Raw genomic sequence first — 20,118 nt, 5'->3', positions numbered from 1 at the left:
GTGCAGAGGCTGTTTTGGTGTGTTTAAGCAGCTGCTGCTAAAATGTGGGAAGAAATGATACTTAGTAATGACTAAGGTTTATTCTCACACCTGGGAGGGTGGGGAAATCAAAGTCAGAAAGTTAATTTTCCTTGTTTAAGCCAATTTTTATTAAGCTACCTTAGGTGGACACTTAGAGAAAGGTACTTGTACACAGGAATGGATACTTAAAGAAAAGAAAGGTACCTTTAGCCAACCTACTAAAGACTTTCAGTAGAATTAGTAATTTGTTTTAGAGTTCTGAGACTGAGCGTAAACTTGTGGAATACCTTTATATCTGGTGTGGTTTAATACTAACAGTTACAGAACAGCTGTCAAAGTTAGCTAGCTGACTTTTTGATATTTGTATTCATCACTTTATATTTGCAGAGGTCCTAACACTTCTTTATCAACCAGCAAAACAACATCGTATTTGAAACTGGGTAACTAAAGTGGTTTTCTTTTGACTTTAGCTAGATCTTCTGAAACTGCTCGTACCATTCGTTCTGTAGCTTCCTTCAAACTGTTTGCTGTCTGTATGGCATGATCCAGAGTAGAACTTAAAATCTGTTGGAAATAATAAAATGTAGCCTTGTTAATGGTGAAGGCAAATGCATACATAGGTATAGAATAGAAGGTGATGTTTAAGGTTTTGTGCACAATTTTCACTCTGAATACATGTTGAGAAGTAGAACTTGAGTTATGTGATAAGACTGGTCCATGATTCAAGTTGGAAGTATCTGTTATTTATTTCTCTTTGACTATGTAATCATTGGAACTGAGGGATATTTACACTTTTCTAAAGTAGCAGGGCCAGTGTTGTGCTACTGAGAAGGTTTTCTTGTGGTTGTGATAGTGGTTTGTATGGCTAGGTGTTGACATTGTTTCAGTATGTGAAACCATTTCAGAGGTAAGATCCAGTGCTACTATTCTGTCCTGATCATTTCATATAGGGACTAAGTTGCATAAAAAGTCTGGACATACTTACATGAAGTTATATACTAATATATAAGCTAAAATGCTTGGGTTTTTAACTCCATACAGTCTTATCCTCAAATGGTCTAGGTTTGCTTAGATTGTAATAATCAGCTTGCTAAGAAAGGGATGCTCAATAGTGCCTTGATGTGTGGATTTAACCTTTCCAAGATAGTTATGTGGCTTTTAATGTTCACTTTCAAGTCTTACATTTGCATTGGAATCACTGGCGTTTCTGATTGCAGATTTGCTTTGGGCAAACTTCTTGCTGGTGATGTACTGATGTGAAACAAGAATTTTATTGCATGTGCTTGAACAGCAGGTTTTGGCAGCCTCAAAGGATTCCCTAAAGAGAAGATATAGAGAATAAAACACAAATAATTTCAGTAAGCAAAAGAATTTCTAAAGTCTGAATTAAATACACACACCTTGATAGCACACTGGTTTGCAAGTTAATTTTACAGTGAGTAGAATTTCCCATTTAACTGTAAAACACACTCCATTGTTATTTGTGTTCCATCTCTATTGCAGTAAGACAGAAAACATGCCAGGATGCAGAGTAAGGAAATCTCTCACAGCATCACTCTCTTGGTGCTGCTCTCTCACCCAGGGGTCTGTGCCATTGATTCTCAAGTGCAGCTGCTGTACTTCCAGGCCATTACTGCTACTGAGTCAAAAAATATGATAACAAAACTTGTCTCCATTTCAGTCTAGTCTGTGCTACAGTTAAGAATCCATTTTACTTCTCGGTCTCCCAGAATTATTTAATGTTCACAACAATTAAAAGGAGGACTGTTACTTCTAAAGAAATAGTTGGCAGCAAACAGAGCTGCATCCTGAAAATACAGACCTGCTTTGGAATCTGTGAATGGGAACATCCTCTTAATAAAATTAAATATTTCTTGTCATTACTTAATGTGCCAGATAAAGAAGTTATATGTGTACCCTTCAATAACTTAGAAAGACTGAAAAACTACTCTAAGAACTATTTATACATGTTCTTAGAGTACATATTTTAAATTAATTACTGAGTAAAATTTTAATATCAAAATGCACTGCAAAAGATAAAACATTCTTCCTGCCTATGATACTAGTGTGTTTTTTCCCTGCTGGATCTTCAACAATGGGATTTTCTTATGTACTATGTAGTTATTGCTACAGCTTACCTTTCAGAAAGTCTGTTTACAAGTTCACGTGGCTGTTTATTTTTTTGAGCCTTTTTTGTGGAGATTCTTTTCTGTGAATAAGCTGGAGTCATAGAGGCCATGTTTAAAACAAGCAAAAAAAAAGGTAATTTTTTGTGAATTTTCTGTGTATTTAACATTTTTCTCTATTTAGCATAAATAAAAGATCAAGCAAACTATCACTGATGAATAAAACTTGAATATGCTTAAGTTTTTTGTAAATGAGGACAGATTAACCTTTTTGTGCTTGCTGTTGAATTTAGCTCTGTGGCAAATGGTATGCAGATTTCTATTTCATACAGTGAAAGACTGGAGGGGGGAGGTGGAGAATAATCAGACTCTCATAATCCTACTAATTACATGAGTACTGCTTTGATTTTATAGTTTCACAGAATTGCTAGAGACAAGTAGCTAACTTATACTTTCTTGTGACTGTTGAAATTTTACATTTTTCTTTAAGCAATTTTTTCTTATGGTAGAGAGAGAGTCTGAGATAAGTGAATTTAAAAAGTAGATGTTAAACATTTAAATTTTTTTTTATTAGTCTTTACCTTGCTGCATGTCACAGGATGAGTGTAGAACTGAAATTTTCTTTAATACTTGTTTATGCTACTTTAGGCAATGGCTGGCATTGTAAAAGTTGGCACAGTAATGCCCAATTTTCATGTTCTTTCATGTGGCACTGCAAAATGAGATATTCCTGCCATGAACGGAATATGAAAGGCACTCCTTTCATAAAGAACCAGAGAAGGTTAAAGCTGTTGTGCATGGAGATTAAACTTGGGCAGGTGTGTAAAAGTTATATTTCCTGATTTTTTGCTCTACAAGATCTATAAAAACCCACTGTTTTAGCTACAATGCTAATGATTGCTTATACTAAATTAAATTTGGCCTGATATGTGCAGTGTGGCTTCTTGCCCCTTAAAATCTAGCCTGTGGTTGATAATTATTTCAGTAACACATCATACTTACAGGATGAACCAGAACTTTTATTTCTACATAGGGCACAAGACTGAACAGACTCTTTGTAATTCCTGAGTTTAACTTGATCTCTGCTTCCCCTGGGGCATCTGCATCCGAGTCCTGAAAACAGACATGTTGTTTAGAAAAACAAACACTATAAGCTGTGTTTCTTTTTAGATATTAATATTTTTGCAATCATTGTACCTTTTCTCTCTCCACATAATCTCGTATTTAATGATTTGTAATTCTGAGTGTCACAGTTGACAAGGTCCTTGCTTTGTGAATCATTATAAGAATCGTAGACTGAGATGTCTTCTGAATCACTGCCTAGAATTCAAAAAATAAGTTAAAAGGTTCTGAAATATTAGAAACTTAGGCTAGTGTATCCAGGTCGTTATTTGGCTTTCAGCACCATAATTTCAGAGCCCTTTGCTGCCATTAATGATACTGCAATTTGAGGAAGTACTTTTTCCTCCATTTTACAGGAATGTGGGAATTGAGCTTTAAAGATTGGCTTTCAGCTGTGACTGTAAGCCTTGAATGTAGATTTTTATTATTTTTTGGTGGTGGTTATTTTCAGACCAAGAACTGTTTTTTAATAAAAAAATGAAGCTCTCCATCTCCCTGTGCATAGTGTTGTGCAAACAGTGCAACCTAATAGAAATGTGATGAGAATTTGTGCAGCTCTAGTACAGCACTGCTTTAACTACTGCACAAACCAGTACTAACAATAATGGTCTCAGTGTCTTATATTAAAGTGCAAGCATATCACAAAGAAGAATCACAAACAAGGACAACAGACAGACCAAAGGTAAGAATAATCTATATATTTAGACTTAGAACTGAATCTAGGACAGCTCATGCTATTCTTTAGTTGTTGGGTACTAACAGCTTCAGAGTATTCTGCAGTGGAAAGATAAAATTAAGATGCCCTAAGAGAGACAAATGCCTACAGATTGCTACTAAGCTTCCAAGAGCTGAAGTCTTGGATGACTTGACAACTGACTTAAGTAGCTCATAGTAGCCTCTGTGGGGTCTAGTTTGGATTTCATGAAATTATATTATTAGGAGCTAGACTAAGGAAGGAATGAAGGGGAGAGTATTTCTTGTCTGTGTCAACCCTGAATGGATCAAAGATCGAGGAAAACTTTTTGCAGCGTTTTCATGCAAAAATTTATTCACGCAGAATAAGAAAGTTGAATCCAAAAACTGAAAGTTGAAGTACTGATATGAAATGTTTCAGTTGTCAAGTTTGGAATTTTCTTCTAGGACATGAAGTAAACGTACATCAGAAGAAAAAACAAAGCCTTGTGTGCATATCACTGTCATGCTCTAAAAATAGTAAAAGTGGCAATATTTGGAACCTTCTCTAGAAAGCTGAATTAGATTTATAGACTAATTCAGGTTGGATAAGACTTCTGGAGATCATCTGGCCCTGTCCCCTCTCAAAGAAGGACCAACTTAAATGAAGTTGCTTAGGACCCTGTCCAGTTGAGTTTTGAATATCTCTGAGAATGGAGATACCACAGCCTCTTCAGGGCAAACTGTTTCAATGTTTGACTAGACTCCAACTTAAAAATTTTTTGCTCTTATTTAACTGAAAATTGCCTTGCAACTTGTCTGTTGCCTCTTGGTCTGTCACTGAGACTTCCACAGTGAATTTGACTTGGTGTCCCCTTTAGCCTCCTTTTTATTCTTAGTGTTTTGTGCTGTGCTAAGCAGTAACATCTGTTAAAACTACAATTTTCATGTAGTTAAGATGTGACAGGAATGTATTTCTTAACAGGATTCACCAGCAGGTTTAAGCACAGTTCTGACCTTTGTATGCCATCATGACTTACTCAGGTTGGTATCTGATAAATCAGTTGGTTTTCTCTGACTGAAGAGTGAAGATGTTCCAGTTTTTCTTTCCTGGATGTTTATGTTTCTTTGAGCATGGAAACAGAATGATAATTTAATTGTATCTGAATACTTCTATGATGAGACTTACAAGCATTTTATATTAATAATTAACCATTTCTTAGTTGAGAAGAAATCAGATTTATTCATAGAAAGAACTCTATCAGTTTTCTGAAAAGGTGGTAAGTAGAAGTTTAAATTAATAATTAACCAATTGCAAAATAATGACCTCTTTAGTTAAAGAACAGATTCTGACTTAACAAGCTGTTAAAAATCCTTAAAAGTAGATGTCTTGATAATCACATATTCAAATAGTGAAGTTGTATGAAATCTTACATATTTATACATGTGTTACCATTGATAGTATTTTGCTACAACATATGTTAAATAGGATTTGGTTTCTTAGTAACTTTGAGTTATTAAGGCTTCAATAGCACTGCCTTTAGATAATTAGAGGAATATTTGAGATGTACCTTCTAAGAGGACAAGAACAAAGTTCCTTATTTGAGTTATTTGATGTGTATTTTCAATTTAGGGTGTACAGAGTGATCAGATTTATTTGGGAAGTTTTTCACCCATTCATGAACATAATGATCAGAAGATTGAGCTAACTTCCTTTCAATGACAGAGAAAAAAGTGGAAGCTAGGTGAGTTTTACTAGACAAATATTATCATCTACCCTGTGAAATAATCTGACGGAATATTCAGATTAGTATGATTGTGTTCTGTGCTGCATGTATTGTAAGATGTAGCTTTGGATAGAGATTTAATTTGCCAAAATTCCAAACTCCAAAATAACCATGTTGCTTTGAAAGGATTAATATATATTAATTATTTTCTCTCAATTACTTAATTATTTTTTGTAGGCAAGCATTTGCTTGTAGGGTTTTGTTCTCTGAAAAATGAGAGGCAGGTTAGTAAACACAGTTAAATCTGTCCTGAGAGCAGCAAACTTTATCACAGGTTTCAAAAATGTTTGAGGATCCTGATATTTCTCCTTTGTAAGCCAACTCAGCAATGTGATGATAAGCTGTAGTAGCACAAAAGCTGAGATGTTATGCTGTGGAAAAACTGGAGGGAAAATGTTGTGCACCCTCAAAGCTCAGTAAGATAATCTAAGTTGGAAAAAAAAAGTATGAAAAGAGATCTGCCATTATGTTAGAAAAATGCTTGTTTGCTAGCAGACCTTCTTTTCTCAGAAGCTCTGCTGCTTTTCTGGAACTTGATGCAGCTTTCTTTTTTTAACCTTAGATTGGTTAAGGGGAAACCACTTATTTTATTTTTCTAATTTCATTGAGATGCTTTGATGAGTCATTCATGTCCTGAATTTGTGTGGCTGTAATTAATTTTATACAGAAGTATGATTTAACTCTAGGTGAAAGTGATAGTAGTGTTTTGGCTTCAGGAAATACTTTCAGACTCAGAAAGGTAGGAATGCGAGGCTGGGAGGAATGGGAGGAATTCTTGGGTACGTAATTACAGAATTCTGTAGAAGTTTTATTCTGGAAATATTTGTGTTGCTTTCAGAGATTCCAGTCATTCCAATTTTCTTACTCAGCAAATACTTTTAGGTACATTTTTATAAAAACTTCAACAGCTGTTTCCAAGTTTTCACTTACATGTGAGGACAAAGACAGCAATTTTTGCCTTCTAAATAAGGTTGATTTGTCTGTGGGATTACATCAGTTGTCGGACTCTTTTCTCCCTCATAGTTCTCGTAAAGAAATGGAGTTTCAGTACCTCTTCTTTCTGGAGGATCAGCAATGCTTGAAACCACCGAGCTCTGTACAAAGTAACCACAGCACAGATACAGGTGGATGTGGTCACTGCACTTCAAGCATGTGACTTCTGCCAAACAGTATCTCCTGAGTTTCTCCTAACCTGGGCTTCAGAGGAAAATGTTATGTAAAACATTGATTATGAAAGCATTGGGTGAGACTTACCTGTAGATTTGTAGGAGGCAGTAAGATTTCATGTGTGTGTGTATTTATGATCTGGGATAAAATATTACTGTACTTAGCAGTAAACTCCATTTTCTATAGCACAATACTGTTTGGTCTTTTAGTAATTCTGCAGCTTAAAATTCATGGACAAACAAAGTAATATTTTTTCCCACTAAGTGATAGTGGGAATTGATTCATTCCCCCAAACAAAGACAGCTTTGTAGAAGTCAAAGTAGCTGTTTATATTTTCTTACTCTGAAATAAATGCTTTGGAAACTGGAATTAAGAATATTCAGCGTAGCAGTGTTTTTTAATACTTAAGTTTCTGTTACAATTAATGAAATATTATGAAGTTAATAGTTCATAAAATATTTTCTTTGAAGTAACGTGCTATCTAAAAGCATCGTGCTCTTATTAGAGGAGAACATACAATTGTACAACCACACTTATGTTCTCGAGACTTGCATCAGTAAAACAGAAAAATCGCAGTCTTTAAATAATAAAACTCGATTACCTCACAAAAAGAATGTGATGAATAGGCAGATTCATAGGAAGTCAGCAAAGATGACAGGCTGTGTTTGCTGTGATCCATTTGTTCTTGAATGTCTTCAAGCAGCAGGCCAAGTCTAAATATTCCCCCTTCCACTCTTCTAAATCCAATTGCAATACACAGTTAGTTAAACCTGTATAAAATAACCTTTTATTTCTTACTATGATATGGGACATTGCAGTACGTTTCTCATAGGAAAAAAATAAAATTAATGGAGTTCACTGAGTCCCTTTTAAGTATTTGAATTAATTAAATAGATACCCTAATTATAAAGCCCAAGATGAATTTTGGCCAAATCACTCTTAGCTTACCACATATGACATAATGTTTTTACTTCAGAAAAATTCTGATGGATGAATGAAGTAAAAGTTGTAAGATACTCAAAATACAGAAAATATACTGATGTACTACTTAGCACTTATCTTCCAACCTCTCAGGATCAAACTCTCCAATGTTGATAGACTTGTCCTTGAAGTTCTGCAGCTGTAAGTTATGGTGCTTTTCTCTAGCTGTTAAGTAATTCCTTTCCAAGGCATCAAGGTATCTTTTCAGTTGATTTAATGCCTTCATCAATAAGAAAGAATTCAATAGCAAATGTCACTATCATTTAGCATAAGTAGCTATCACTGTGGCTTGCTACATGAGCCAGATGCTGTTTGCAGTGCTTTTGGTAAGAATTTTGATAATTCTCTGAATTGGAACAGGACTGCATATTTTATGATCACCTGGTACTCTGTGCTGCTCTATTATGTACAAGTAAAATATTAAACTATGACTTCTGAACTGATGTGTCAAAATTCCTAACTTACATGGCAACTTAAGGCCTTTCATTAATAGTTTTGAACTGTAATCCTTAAAACAGATTTAAGAATTCAACCACCTACTGAACACCTTTAGTTTTGCTTCTTAAACTTGTACCTTTGGTCTGAATTGAGAAAAAGAGTAAACATTCATTTGAGGAGAACATGAACAACTTGCCATGTTGTAAGTCTGCAGCCGTTTAAAGTGCATTTCAGATAGCTCAAAATATGTAAAATAATTTACCAGATATTTGTCTTGTAAAAAGAATGTTTCTTGGGACATATGCTTAGAGAAGTCTTCTACCTTAAAGACAAAATATTAGACTTTTATTTGGGATTTTGAAAACAAATATGCCAAATGAATATGGAATTTGAGCATCAGTGCAAAGTATATATTGAAACAGAGCTCTTACTTTCTTTGTCAGTTGATCTGTCTGATCCTTTAGTATTTGAGACATCTTTTCTCCTAGTGTTGGTTCTGGCAGTGAATTAGAAGGATTTGGACATCGTGCTTCTACCATACCAGCTGCTGGTAATGCTGATGTTCCAGACTGCAATCCTGTGTGATACAAGATAAGACTGATCAGTTGAAATGTCTGCCCAAAAGTGTAATCAAGTTACATAAAATAGTCATTTGCATAGTTAATTTTATTTACTTGCTTTAAGCAAACCATGTGTAGATTGTACAGGGATGGGAGCATCTAATGTAATGACGCCAGGTGCTGTCCCAGTGTCTCCTGAGGAAATGGCAGTGCTGGCATTTGGAAAGTCTGACTGAGGAAGTATCTGTTAAAGTGAGAACTCTGGTTATAGATATAATGTATAGAACAGTTATATAAACAACAAACTTAGAAATAACTCAAAACACAAAATATTCATGAAATGTTTAACAATACCATATAATTTTCTGAGTTTATAGTTAGATGTATGTACTCTCATTGTATAAATACTTCAATACTTCAATTCTACGTTGTGAAAATATAAAGAGGATTTGTGTAAATGGGAAGTACAAAATGAAGGTGACAAAATAGTTTTAGGGGATAGTCAGTCCTAGAGATAAAGAAGAATGACTTAAAAACAAAAAAATTATTTTGAGAGATTTACCTTGGGATTAAATCTCAGATGGTCAATATGATTCTGGGTGTCAGCATGCTGAGTCAGCATCTTGTTTGCAGCCAGGAAATAATAGGAAAAACTATTAAAACTTTGTTACATCTTGAGTGATTTACTAAGATCTAAACCTAGGAATGGACTTAAGAATTCATAGAGCTCTGTGAGTGAACTCCATGTCAGGGCACAAAATTGAGCAGTTATTATCTAATTACTACTCTAAAATAAATTTACTACAGCAAAAGAAATATTGTTGTCAAACAAATCCTTTAAAAAGAATACTAGGCTAAATAGTTGAAGAGCCTTAAGATGTAAAAAAAGGCCAAAGTTTTCTTAATACAGGCACGGTATAAAAATAGAAAGTTTTTCTTAAAAATACATTTAAGTATTTTTGGTGAACTTAAATGTTTACATATAACACTAGAAATTAAAATTTATAGTGAATTTCCTTATGATTTGATAGGATGCTTTATCATCACAAATAATACTCCAGTGTTAAATACTGAAGTATTAAATAATACTTAGTCATTGAACTTAGTAATGAAATTGTTGTATAAAGTCAGTCCCACTAAATTTTATTTGTGAAAGCAATTTTTGAGTCAAGTGATGTACTGCCTGCCTGAACTAGTCATGTTAGATTTTATGGGACACAGAGTATCTTCTTACAATAAACCACTCAAATATGAATTTCTTCAAGCATCCTAATTACCTTTAGCTGTTGCAGCAGTTCTGAAATGCTCATTTCTTCTTTATTCTCTACTTCAGCAGAATTGAAGTAATTCTTATTTTCCAGCATGTTGTTCACAGTTACTGGTTTACTTAGCAAAACAGGGAAGGGTTTTGCTCTCCCAGTTGTAGGAACTGAGTTAATATTGTCAGTTCTTTTTGGTACTTCTGAAGCAACTTCATAGAAATCGGGAAGGCAATAGTGAGCCTGACCTTGGCCATAATGCAGCTTGCAAGGTGAAACTGTTTTCTTAAACAGGCCTCTCTCATCTTTCATGTTTTGAAAGGTGTGTGTATGTTCATTCTCATTAATCAGCTGTGAATTTTCTTGTCTGCACCCACACTTACCAGTGCAAGGTTTCTTTGAAACAAGTCTATTTTCACTTAACACATTTTCATTTTTACCACCAGAGTTTACCTCTTTGTGCTTTTCTAAGTGATACTCTTCAAAGGTAGTTGCCCACTGTTCCTGCACTGAAGGGCCTCTGAGGTGTTCTGAAGGCTCAGGTTCGCTCCCAGTGTCATTGATACTGTCAGTGAAGGATGACTCTGGTATCGTCTCACATTCAATTAACTGGCATGTGCTCAGTAACTCTCCCTCAGAAAAATGACGCAGGAGGACATCGGACATCTTTGAGGTAGTTAAATGTTCTTTGCTGTCTGGTTTACTGGAACTACCAACAAGGAACTCCTTCTTAAAGGAAGCTTCACTTCCAGGCATTGCAGTTGAAACTCCCATTGTTCCTTTGGTGCTTCTATGGTGACTGGAGAATTCTTCAGGCTGTGGATGAGCTGCATAATTTGCTGTTGTGTATTTGTTATCTTCAGAACAGGTTCGGTTTAAAATACCAGAAATATCTTCTGTACAAATACCGTCATTCAAATGATATGAATTATTATTATATTTATGTGTTATTTCTACATCTTCATCATAAAGTAATTCATCTTGTTCCTCTTCAGTTACATCCATGCTACAGCCTAATGCATCTGAAAATGAATTATTTATTTGAGTTTTCATCCAGTCTGATGGTTTGCACTTCTTCGTAGTCTCCATACCCAGTTTATTTAGAATATAAGTGCCATTGTTTCACCAGTTTTGGACAGAGCTTTTATTATTGCATGGATCAAAATCAAGAATGTATGAGTAATAATATCTAGTTATCTATATACTTAATATATATCTACCTACTCTAGCTTTTTTAGAACCATCCTCTGGACAGGGATGTTTCCATATTTGTACTACTGTAAGTCTGGAATAACGGCTGGAGGGAATAGGAAGGCACAAATGACAAAAGCATTGGGAACAGGAGCATTGAGCTCAGGGCCAGGTATCTGTCCTTGCTCGGTAATCCTGCTGTAATTGTACAGACAAAAAACTTGGTACCAGAGCCCCCAGTGGTCCTGGACTCCAACATCAGGTTTAAAAATCCCAAACACAAACCCCGCACCATTTCCCACCTTTCACCTCACCCCTCTAAAGTGCTTCTTGAGCTTCTGCACCAGAGAAAAAGGACCACACTTTTTTTTTTTTCCAATTTGTTTCTCTCCCCCCTCCGCCAGATGAAATGCATTTAATTAACAGCTCGGCTTCATAAAGCGCGTGGTTTCACCTCATCTGCGGGCGCTGGAGGCGGCAGAGGCGAACTTGCAGCACCGCTTTCCTACGGGCACCAGTGCAGCAGCGCGGCCGCGCGCTTCCCTCCCGCGGGTGCAGCGCGGTTGTGCTGCAGGGCCCGGCCGCTGCTGCCCCATCCCAGCTCCCCGTCCCTCTTCCCGGCACCGCGATCCGCGGGGAGCCCAGCCCGGGCGGGGTCCTCCTGCCGCCCCGCCCCTCGGGCGGTGCCCCGCCTCCGCCACCTCCCCATTGGCCCATGCAAATGACGCGACGGCCGCGCCCTGCAGCCGTTGGGCGCCGCGCCCCGGGGAAGGGCGGGCGCGCCGCCCATTGGCGCGTTCGGGAAGCGGCTGCGCGTGGGCGGGCGGGGGCCGCCCCCGGTCCCTGAGAGCCCCCGGCCCCTCAGAGCCCCACCGGCCCCTCAGAGCTGCCGGCCCTCGCAGCACGGCCAGTCCCGCACGGCACCGCCGGGCCGGCACACAGGTGAGCGCGGCGCCGGGACGGGGGCTCCGAGCGCGGCCGTGGCAGCTGCTCCGGTCCCGGCTGCGCGGGGCTGCGGCGCCCTCACCGCCCCCAGCGCCGCCGCGGAGCTGCCCCGCGCGTTGGCGAGCACGGTCATGGTGTGGCCGCTCCGTGCCCGGGCCGGCGCAGCCGCGCTCCCCGCGGGAACAAAGGCAGGAGGTGGCCGGGCCGGGCCGGGTGGGTTCTGCGCCAGGGAGAGACCGCCCGGGTGTCTCTGGAGGGAGCCGAGACCGACAGGCAGCTCTGAGCAGTTGTGCTGAGCTTAACGGGGTGGGTGTAGGTGATGAACAGAAAATAGAAGTCCAAGGGCAGGAGTGGAACGGGCTGTTCATGGAAGCGGAACCAGAGGTTCACCCAGCACATCGCGAGGAGGGAGAGAGGCACAGGGGAAGGAGCTCTGAGCTCTGCACGGGTTTGAGTTGGGCAGTACGTTGTGGCTTATCTAAAAGTCAGGTTATGCCAGACCTAGTCTTATTTATCCACTGGACTGTAGCTCTTGTTAGCGTAGTCCCTCCCCTTCTGCTTTTGCTTCTTCACTTTTTCAATAGAGGAGAGGAGTAAATGAGAAATTATTTTTTATCTTTTTATTGGCCCAGTTGCCCAGTAGTAAATTTTACCCCACCTTGAAGTTGTAGCCTTTCTTCTGCTTTAGAAGCTTTTTCAGCCTAATGTGTTGTTCCTGTTAGATTCTTGCCAGCGACTGCGGGGTTCATGTATCCTGGGTTGCCATGGAGAGCTGTGCAGCCATCTCAGAATTTGGGAGAACGTGCTGAGTCTTGCATCTCAAAAAGATCAGTGAAGAGATTCTAGTCCCTCCTTAAATTTTGTCTGGAAACTTTGTACCTCTTGTTTAAGTCATAATTTTAATAGAGCTGTAAATGGTAGCAAAAAAAATTGTCCTGATGTTACAGTCCTTCTAAATTAATTTCTTATAACAGTGCTGCTTTTTACTGGTTTAATTAATGGTTACCAGGCCTTCTGAACTGTGGTTCTACATCCCTCTTCAGCGGGAAGGACTTTGTACTTTTAGTACTTCCGTATAAAACTGGGACAAAACTTACCTGAAACCTAAGACGACTTCATTGGACTAGAAGAAATATATGTGAGTCTTGTCTGCTGCTTTATTTAATGTGCTCTTGAAATGTTTAAATGCTCTTGAAATTTTCCAAGCATCCTAAGACTGCTTAATTCCAGCTACTCTTGCTGGAGAATTACTTCACAACTTGATGGTTAGAAGGTTCAAGTAAGTTTTGAAAAGCTTTTCATTGACATCTTACCATTCTGTTCTAGTGTGCTCATTGTCACTTGGCTTTAAATTGTTGATGCTTTGCTTTTTCATTTTTTCCTGAGGTATATAAAGACAACAATTCTTTCTTCACATAGATTTTCTTTTGGTAGTCAGCAAGCCAGTCTCCTACTATGAATGTTGAGTAAAAGCATTGCAAAAACATAGAATACCTGTTTCTTGTGGCATGCTGCAGGGAACAATCAATTTTGAAACTGTCTTACTTCCTGCAGCTTGTCAGGGTGGGAATATATTCTTATTTGCTAGAACTGTTTCTAATGTCAATTCTCAGCCTTTTTTGTCAACAAATGACAGCACAGTATGATTCAGAGAGCAGCCTGGTCTGTCACTAGTTAGGAAGGAAAAGTTTTAGTAAGACATGGGTGTTTTTTGAAAAATAAATGCTATTTGTCCATAGTTTAAACTATTGAATGTGTGGAGAGTTTTTATTTTTTTTTATAGTTTATCTGGATTCTTCTATTTTGCTTAAAACTGGATCATTTTTTAGTTTCCCCTGATCTTCCACTTTTTTAATTTAATAGCCAAGATGTTTGTACTTTTTATAATTCAGGATTTTTGTTACCCTTGTGTGGTCACTTTCACTTTCCACAACTTAGTCATTCGTGCCCAGATCTGGTAACTGTCGTTACCAGAACTTGGTTCCAGTAGCTTTTAAGCTTAAAATCGGAATGAAATTGGTTTAGTTTGAGGAGCAGATGTTGACTTTCCAAGAGATTAACCTGTTATTCCTATAACTGCTCCTGTGAATGAAAGAAAAAAGAGATACCAGGTGCCAGAAAAAACCCTGAAGTTTTCTTTAGCCATTTAATAGCAAATCTGCTATACAAGTGATAGTACCTGAAAAGGAAAAAAGGGGTGGTATTTTGTGGAAACCACAATATTAGGAATGTAAAATACAGAACAAACAAACTGGTAAGAGATGGTCTGAAACATATATAGTGTTGAACAGATGATTAATGTCAAGTTGCCTCTTGGGACTCAAATTTGGCAGTGTTTGAGGAATATGGTTCTTGTTCATTTAATAAAACTTTTGTGTATTATAAACCTTTTGCTAATAGGAAGGAAAGCTTTCATGCAGCTGAGTTACTGGGAATATAAACCATATGTGATTTATAAAGACAGCTCTCTAAATCTATTTTATTTCTTTACTATTTCTGTTTGCTACATTTTTTTTTCCTACCATTGCCCTGCTAATATCCTGTTAGGAATTCTGTTCCTTGCATGCAGTCAGTGGTTTGTTAGAGTACAGGATGCACTACTGTGACCCAGTTATAGTGGTGTAGTAATGCATGTAAATAGTGGATATATCCATGGGCAGTGGGGGCAGAATGGACTCCAGTCCAGTAGCCATCACTGAGGGAAGAAAATGCAGTGAGTAGATTCTGAATAGATTTGTGCTTGCATCCAGAGTGTTAGAATGAATATGCAAAGCAATTACAACTTGGCACCTCAACAAATGCTGTTTGCCTTGAATCTACATACGTGATGTGCTATAAATACACTGTACCTGTGTCTATAAGAAGCAAACAGTATGAAAAACCAACACATGGTCTTCTCACCATAGTATGTGTTCGTTTGTGTTTATCCTGCACTTTAATAGATCTTTACAGGTTGTAGCCATGCTTGTTCAACTGAGGAGTCATTAGAGAGGATGGTTAATGGTTGCTGTCAATACTTGGGAACTGAGGGGCACAGGGGATGCACCCAGAAATGCTGCTGGCATTAAACTGTCACGGATCATTTCAGTTGTGTCATACAGGTTCTATGAGATCCACGTCTGCTCCTTGCAGGATAAAACCTTGCTGGAGTAGCACTGAGTTCTTTATGCTGAACGTCTGCTTAGTCTCTGAATGAGCATCACAGTGTGACGTAGGAAATCTGAAATAGCAGCTACATTGCTTCGCTTAAATTGCTGTTGTGTTTTACTGCCAGTGATTCTAAGGATTATTATCTTTTTAAAAATTTATGCAGTCTCAAGATAACTTTTCCCATTTCTCTTTAAGGTGCTTGTACTATCTGTTTATCTTCTTTCTTTTACTTACCAGGATCTCTTTTTAAGAGATGTTATAGGCCAAGAAGGAGCTGAGCTACATGGAATGTTTTATTGGAGAGATCTGTGATCAACTTGCTCAGTCAGTTTAAGTGCAAATAGCCAACCTTTTGTGCTGAACTCTTCCCATGTGGCGTTCTTTCACATCGTGTAACATGCTCCATTTCCCAAACTGAAGGTAGTTGAGTGTCTTATTGCCTGAGAGAGGCCTCATATACGTTAATTTGCACAATGAGATGTTCCCAATGGAGCAACATTCAAATTTACCTTCTTGGTAACAAAGAGAACTTGGTAACAAAATTCTTACTGATTTTGTGGGAATATGATTTCAACTTCTGTTACAAATAAAAGAATCAGAACTTATTGTTTTGTTGTGAATTGTCATTGCAGTCTGTTGTGGCATTTAAGCACTTTATTTTAAAGTGTTTAAATGCTAATCTCATGTCCAGCTATGGGATGCTTGGAAAGAAGGCAGCACAATATTTTGTTTCAGTCTGTGAATGACAATTTGTTAAAAAAAACTTGGAACTTGTTCTGATTAAAAAAAAAAGGAACCTATTACCTCGATGTATCAAATATGTGAAAAATTATGAGCTATTCTGACTTTGCTCCTTTTTTTAAAGTAAAGAGAAGATATTATTCTGCTATCTTCTTGTATCTTAAATCTTAATCTTGCTGCATATTAGAATGAGTTCGGTTGCCTGATTAGTTTTATGATGGGGATATCAGTTATATTTTGCTGGCTCTTCATGTTCTCTTCCTTTCTTATTTTATCATAGTGTGGGATTGCCTTAGTTCAGGATTTAAATAGATGACTTACACTAACTATCTGCAGGAATATCTGTGTAATAAAAATGCTAGTGGTTACTCGTGTCAGCTGCCCCGGGTTCTTTAACCTGCACACTGGACAGTAATTATGTACATTAAGTAGCAAGCTATTTTCCAGCTAATTACCAATTCTCTTAGAAAAAGGATGTTCTGTTCTGGAAAGATACTCTGTGATGGAGGCACTGTGAGGGCCATCTCTGCATCACTGAGCACTGATACCATTCTCATATGTGCATTTGTTGCCTCTTTGTTTTGCTCTTCTTAGTGGAATTATGTGTGTTAGCTGTTTGTTTGCTTTTGTCTACAGTACATTCTAAGACTGTAATTCACGAGATGTCCTGCATCATTGCCAGATGTCTTAAATATCTCTGTTTACAAACCTATACTATACCTTTACTGTGCCTAACAGGGCACCTTTGCATTTACTGAAGTTAATAGAGTTGGCCTGGAACTATGGGGGTATTCTGAATATACTTGTAATGAGGATATGTATTTTCTGCCACAACCAAAAAAACCTTTCTAGAAATAGGGAGATAAATTAAATATCTCTGCTATTAACCATGTCTGTCATAATGCAGGACCATATTAGCAGTTAGGTAATAGATGTTGGACTTTGCTCCGGAGCTGTGTTCCTCTAGTGTTGAATTCAAATCCATGCTTTCATTTCCAGCTGTGGATGTGGTGAGAGCATCACTTCATTGTGAGCAAAATTCATCTCAGAAATGCTTTCTGCCTATTGTTGTTGTGTTTTGGTTTGGTTTTTTATTTAATCATCTCAAGATTGTCACCTGTGTGCCATAGCCAGTACAATACCCACCCCTTCCAGCCATTTCAGCACTGACTGCAATATTCAGCAACGTGCCTTAGATTCATGTGTGCACGTATTTGTAAAGTCAACATGGTAATGTAGTTGGGGTGGAGGAGGAAGCATCTGAACCGAGAACATTAGATAGTGGTATTAATTTATTTGCAGATTGTCTGTTGAGACTGATGGTACAGGATGTTTAGGCTGGGTCTTTCCCATGCTCTGTAGTGATACAGGCTCTGCAGCATGTGCTTTATGAGACTCACACCTGGGAGAGACGCTGAGATAGTTGTTTATGAACCTCAGCTTTCCTGTTCTGTCCTTCAGATGCAACCCATTAATGTGTGATGGGAGCCACACTTGGATTGTGTGCTGGAAGGGGGCTTGTATGCTGCTAAACTAGTCCTTTTAGAGAAGCTCCCTGGTTTATTCTGGGGTTTTCTGCTCCACATATAAATCCATGGGGAGACAAAGGCAGTGTTTCAGAGCAGGTATTGCTCCATGTCATCATGACCCTGAATAAAACCTCAAATTCACCTCCTCAGTGAAGGTGGTTTCTGTGTGCTGTCAGCTAACCACTGTTGAACAGCTGTCAGAAGTGGTGCAGAGAGGAGTTTAAAATTAAGCTTCCCAGAATAACCACACTGGTCTTAGTACAACGTTCCCTGTATCTGCATGGTCCACTCTCATGACTAATCACTTGTACTGTGCTCAAGGTTTGGAAAAAATATTTTTTTTCCCAGCATGGCAAACATTTGCTTTAAAGTTCATTCACAGGGGAATATGTATTACTGCAGAAATGCTAATGATGATGCTGTTTGCTATGTAAATACTTGATATGGAATTTTAAAGATTTTTTGGGTGGCTTATTTTAGGCGTATTTATTCAGGTAAATTTTAAAAATATCCTTGAACAGCATTGAAGACTAAAATAGAGAACGCTCTATTTCTGAGTGTTCTTGTTCTATGCTCTTTCATATTTTGAAGGTCTGGAGACAAGCTAATCTCTATTTCAGTAATGGAACTGTTGGGTTTTTTGTTGTTGTGTAGTCTGTGTCTTCCTCCACAGGGCATACAAAGCTCTGTTTTGTTGTCAGATAATCCAGTTCGAGCTTCTTTTCCTTCTTCTTTTTTCTTTTCCTCACACATGCTATAGCATCTTCCCAAAAGGAAACTCAAACTTAGTTCACCCTTGGGAAATTCGCCTTAATCACGGAACAACAAATCTCTGTTGCTAGTTTTTCTGAGGAAATACAATTTGTGCAATTGATCTGCCTCTGTACTTTCCTCTTGTAGCTTTTGATTCTCTCAGTCAGTGATGACTTCACTTGGCTGGTGCTCCTTTCCCGTAGCTTTGTGAGAAGTAGCAGATGGGTACAGAAAGCAGGACTTGATCGTCTCCTTTTGGGAAAGGCAGAAAGAACGGAACTGCTCAGCCCCCAAGTGACCAGTCAGGCAGGATCTGTCAGCCTGCCAGCCATGTGACTGAGGATAAGCAAAGCAATGCTTTTAACCATCTGACAAACTCCAAAAAGGAAGGTGTGGGTGGAGGGAAGGAGCAAATGAAGGTGCAGAAATGTACCATTTTAAGGCGATGCAGGGGGTAAAAATCATCTTCCTCTCCCACTGTATTGTGATTCTTGGTTCTGTAGACTGCTAATAAATAGCAGTATTGGCTTTCTGTTGCTTGCTGATGAAGTTGCACCTGTGCGGAAAAACAATTTTCTGCCAGAAGTTAAAATGAAGGGATCTGTCATAGACCTTCAGTGTAACTAAGAACTGCAAACTGATTAAAGTGATTGTCTGCCATAGTGATAAAATTCATAGCATGTAATAAATTGTTGCTGAAATGGAAAATGCCTTAAAATGTGAAATGCTTGTCTGGAAGTTGCAGTAACTAGGACTATTAGCCTGCATACAGGCTTTTGGGAAAGAAATTGCAACTAATGTTTTATTGCTGTCAAGAACTTAAAATGTACTGGTCAGATTTAAAGACGGAGGTATCTTGATTTCTTCTGTAACTTCTTCTGAAGTGATTTTTTCCAATCTACATGAAATTTCAATTAAAAATGCAAGTTTAGGAGAAAACCTGTTTCACTGTTAGTTATGCTGACAGCATAGACCTTCTCCTGATGCCTGTAAGTTCACTTGGCTTTTCTTCTGAAGTTCTGTGTGCCCTGAGTCAATCCCGTGTTGATCATCAGCTCAGGCGAGGCTGGTTACTCAGATGCTCTCAGCAGTTTCTCAGTAGTTAAGGTGCATCAGTTGAAAGAGCAAGGCTTAGTTTGCTGTAGCACAATTCTTCCAAGGCCAGTTTACACCTGAGAGATGCCATCTGTGGAAGTGTTTGACTTCCACCTCCTGAATTTTGAATTCATCACTCTAATTAATATGCTTTAAGTTTGCTTACTGATTACACGTTGGCCTGGCTGGAGGAGTCATTGACATCCTAATGACTTATGGGTGAAGAAGCGAGCTATGAAGACCAGACCCGGTAATTTTTGTTGGATATGTGATGATAATGTGTTGGCCAGTGTGGGTGTGTCCATATCACCCTCCCAAGACTAGGAATGTGCTGTATGGCCAGTAAGGAGGCAAGGAAGCAGGGGTAGTGCTTCCAGCTGGTGGGAGATGGTGGCATCAGTCAGAGGATGAGGTTAAGTATGAGGACAGAAGTGTAGCTCAGATATAGTGAAGCTGTAAACAGCTGATGTGGAATGTACTGCTAAAAATAACTGATATTTAAATTAATGCAGGTGTTCTGATGTACTTTTAAGTATAATTCTGTTTTTTTATTTCAAGTTGGCAGCAGGAATGCTCATGGA

The 20,118-nt window shown here is 38.3% G+C and overlaps 2 protein-coding genes across 10 annotated transcripts in view; one reads left to right on the top strand and one right to left on the bottom strand.

Annotated features, from left to right (window-relative positions):
- Nucleotides 1-136: 136 nt before the first annotated feature.
- Nucleotides 137-11,940, bottom strand: AKNAD1 (AKNA domain containing 1). 6 transcript variants are annotated; one of them, XM_027671917.1, is made up of 15 exons: nt 11,779-11,940; nt 10,152-11,155; nt 9,437-9,496; nt 8,989-9,118; nt 8,746-8,891; nt 8,577-8,636; nt 7,963-8,096; nt 7,497-7,632; nt 6,659-6,822; nt 4,982-5,067; nt 3,345-3,467; nt 3,150-3,260; nt 2,160-2,241; nt 1,204-1,339; nt 137-585 (listed from the first exon to the last, which is right to left on the bottom strand). In XM_027671917.1, the coding sequence occupies exons 2-15, from the start codon at nt 11,136-11,138 to the stop codon at nt 466-468; spliced, it is 2,475 nt and encodes an 824-aa protein (XP_027527718.1). In that variant the 5' UTR covers nt 11,139-11,155; nt 11,779-11,940; the 3' UTR covers nt 137-465. The 6 variants fall into 6 exon arrangements, with proteins under 6 accessions (XP_027527718.1, XP_027527719.1, XP_027527716.1 ...); XM_027671918.1 differs by having other exon boundaries at nt 10,152-10,960; XM_027671915.1 differs by having other exon boundaries at nt 10,152-11,940.
- GPSM2 (G protein signaling modulator 2) overlaps nt 3,461-20,118 on the top strand; it is a 35,885-nt gene continuing 19,227 nt past the window's right edge. Inside the window, exons 1-2 of one of the 4 annotated variants that reach the window (XM_027671929.1) lie at nt 12,170-12,266; nt 13,313-13,407. The gene's annotated coding sequence lies outside the window, so the exon portion shown is untranslated. Of the gene's footprint in view, nt 5,687-12,152; nt 12,267-13,312; nt 13,408-20,118 lie in introns of those variants that run through there. The other 3 variants (XM_027671932.1, XM_027671930.1, XM_027671931.1) reach the window with 3 other exon arrangements.

Source organism: Neopelma chrysocephalum, unplaced genomic scaffold (genome assembly GCF_003984885.1).
Source record: "Neopelma chrysocephalum unplaced genomic scaffold, ASM398488v2 Primary Assembly neopelma1_97222, whole genome shotgun sequence".
In the NCBI taxonomy this organism is placed as follows: Eukaryota; Metazoa; Chordata; class Aves; order Passeriformes; family Pipridae; genus Neopelma; species Neopelma chrysocephalum.
The sequence above is the reverse complement of the archived record's forward strand: the minus strand, read 5'-3'. Positions and strand labels throughout refer to the sequence as shown.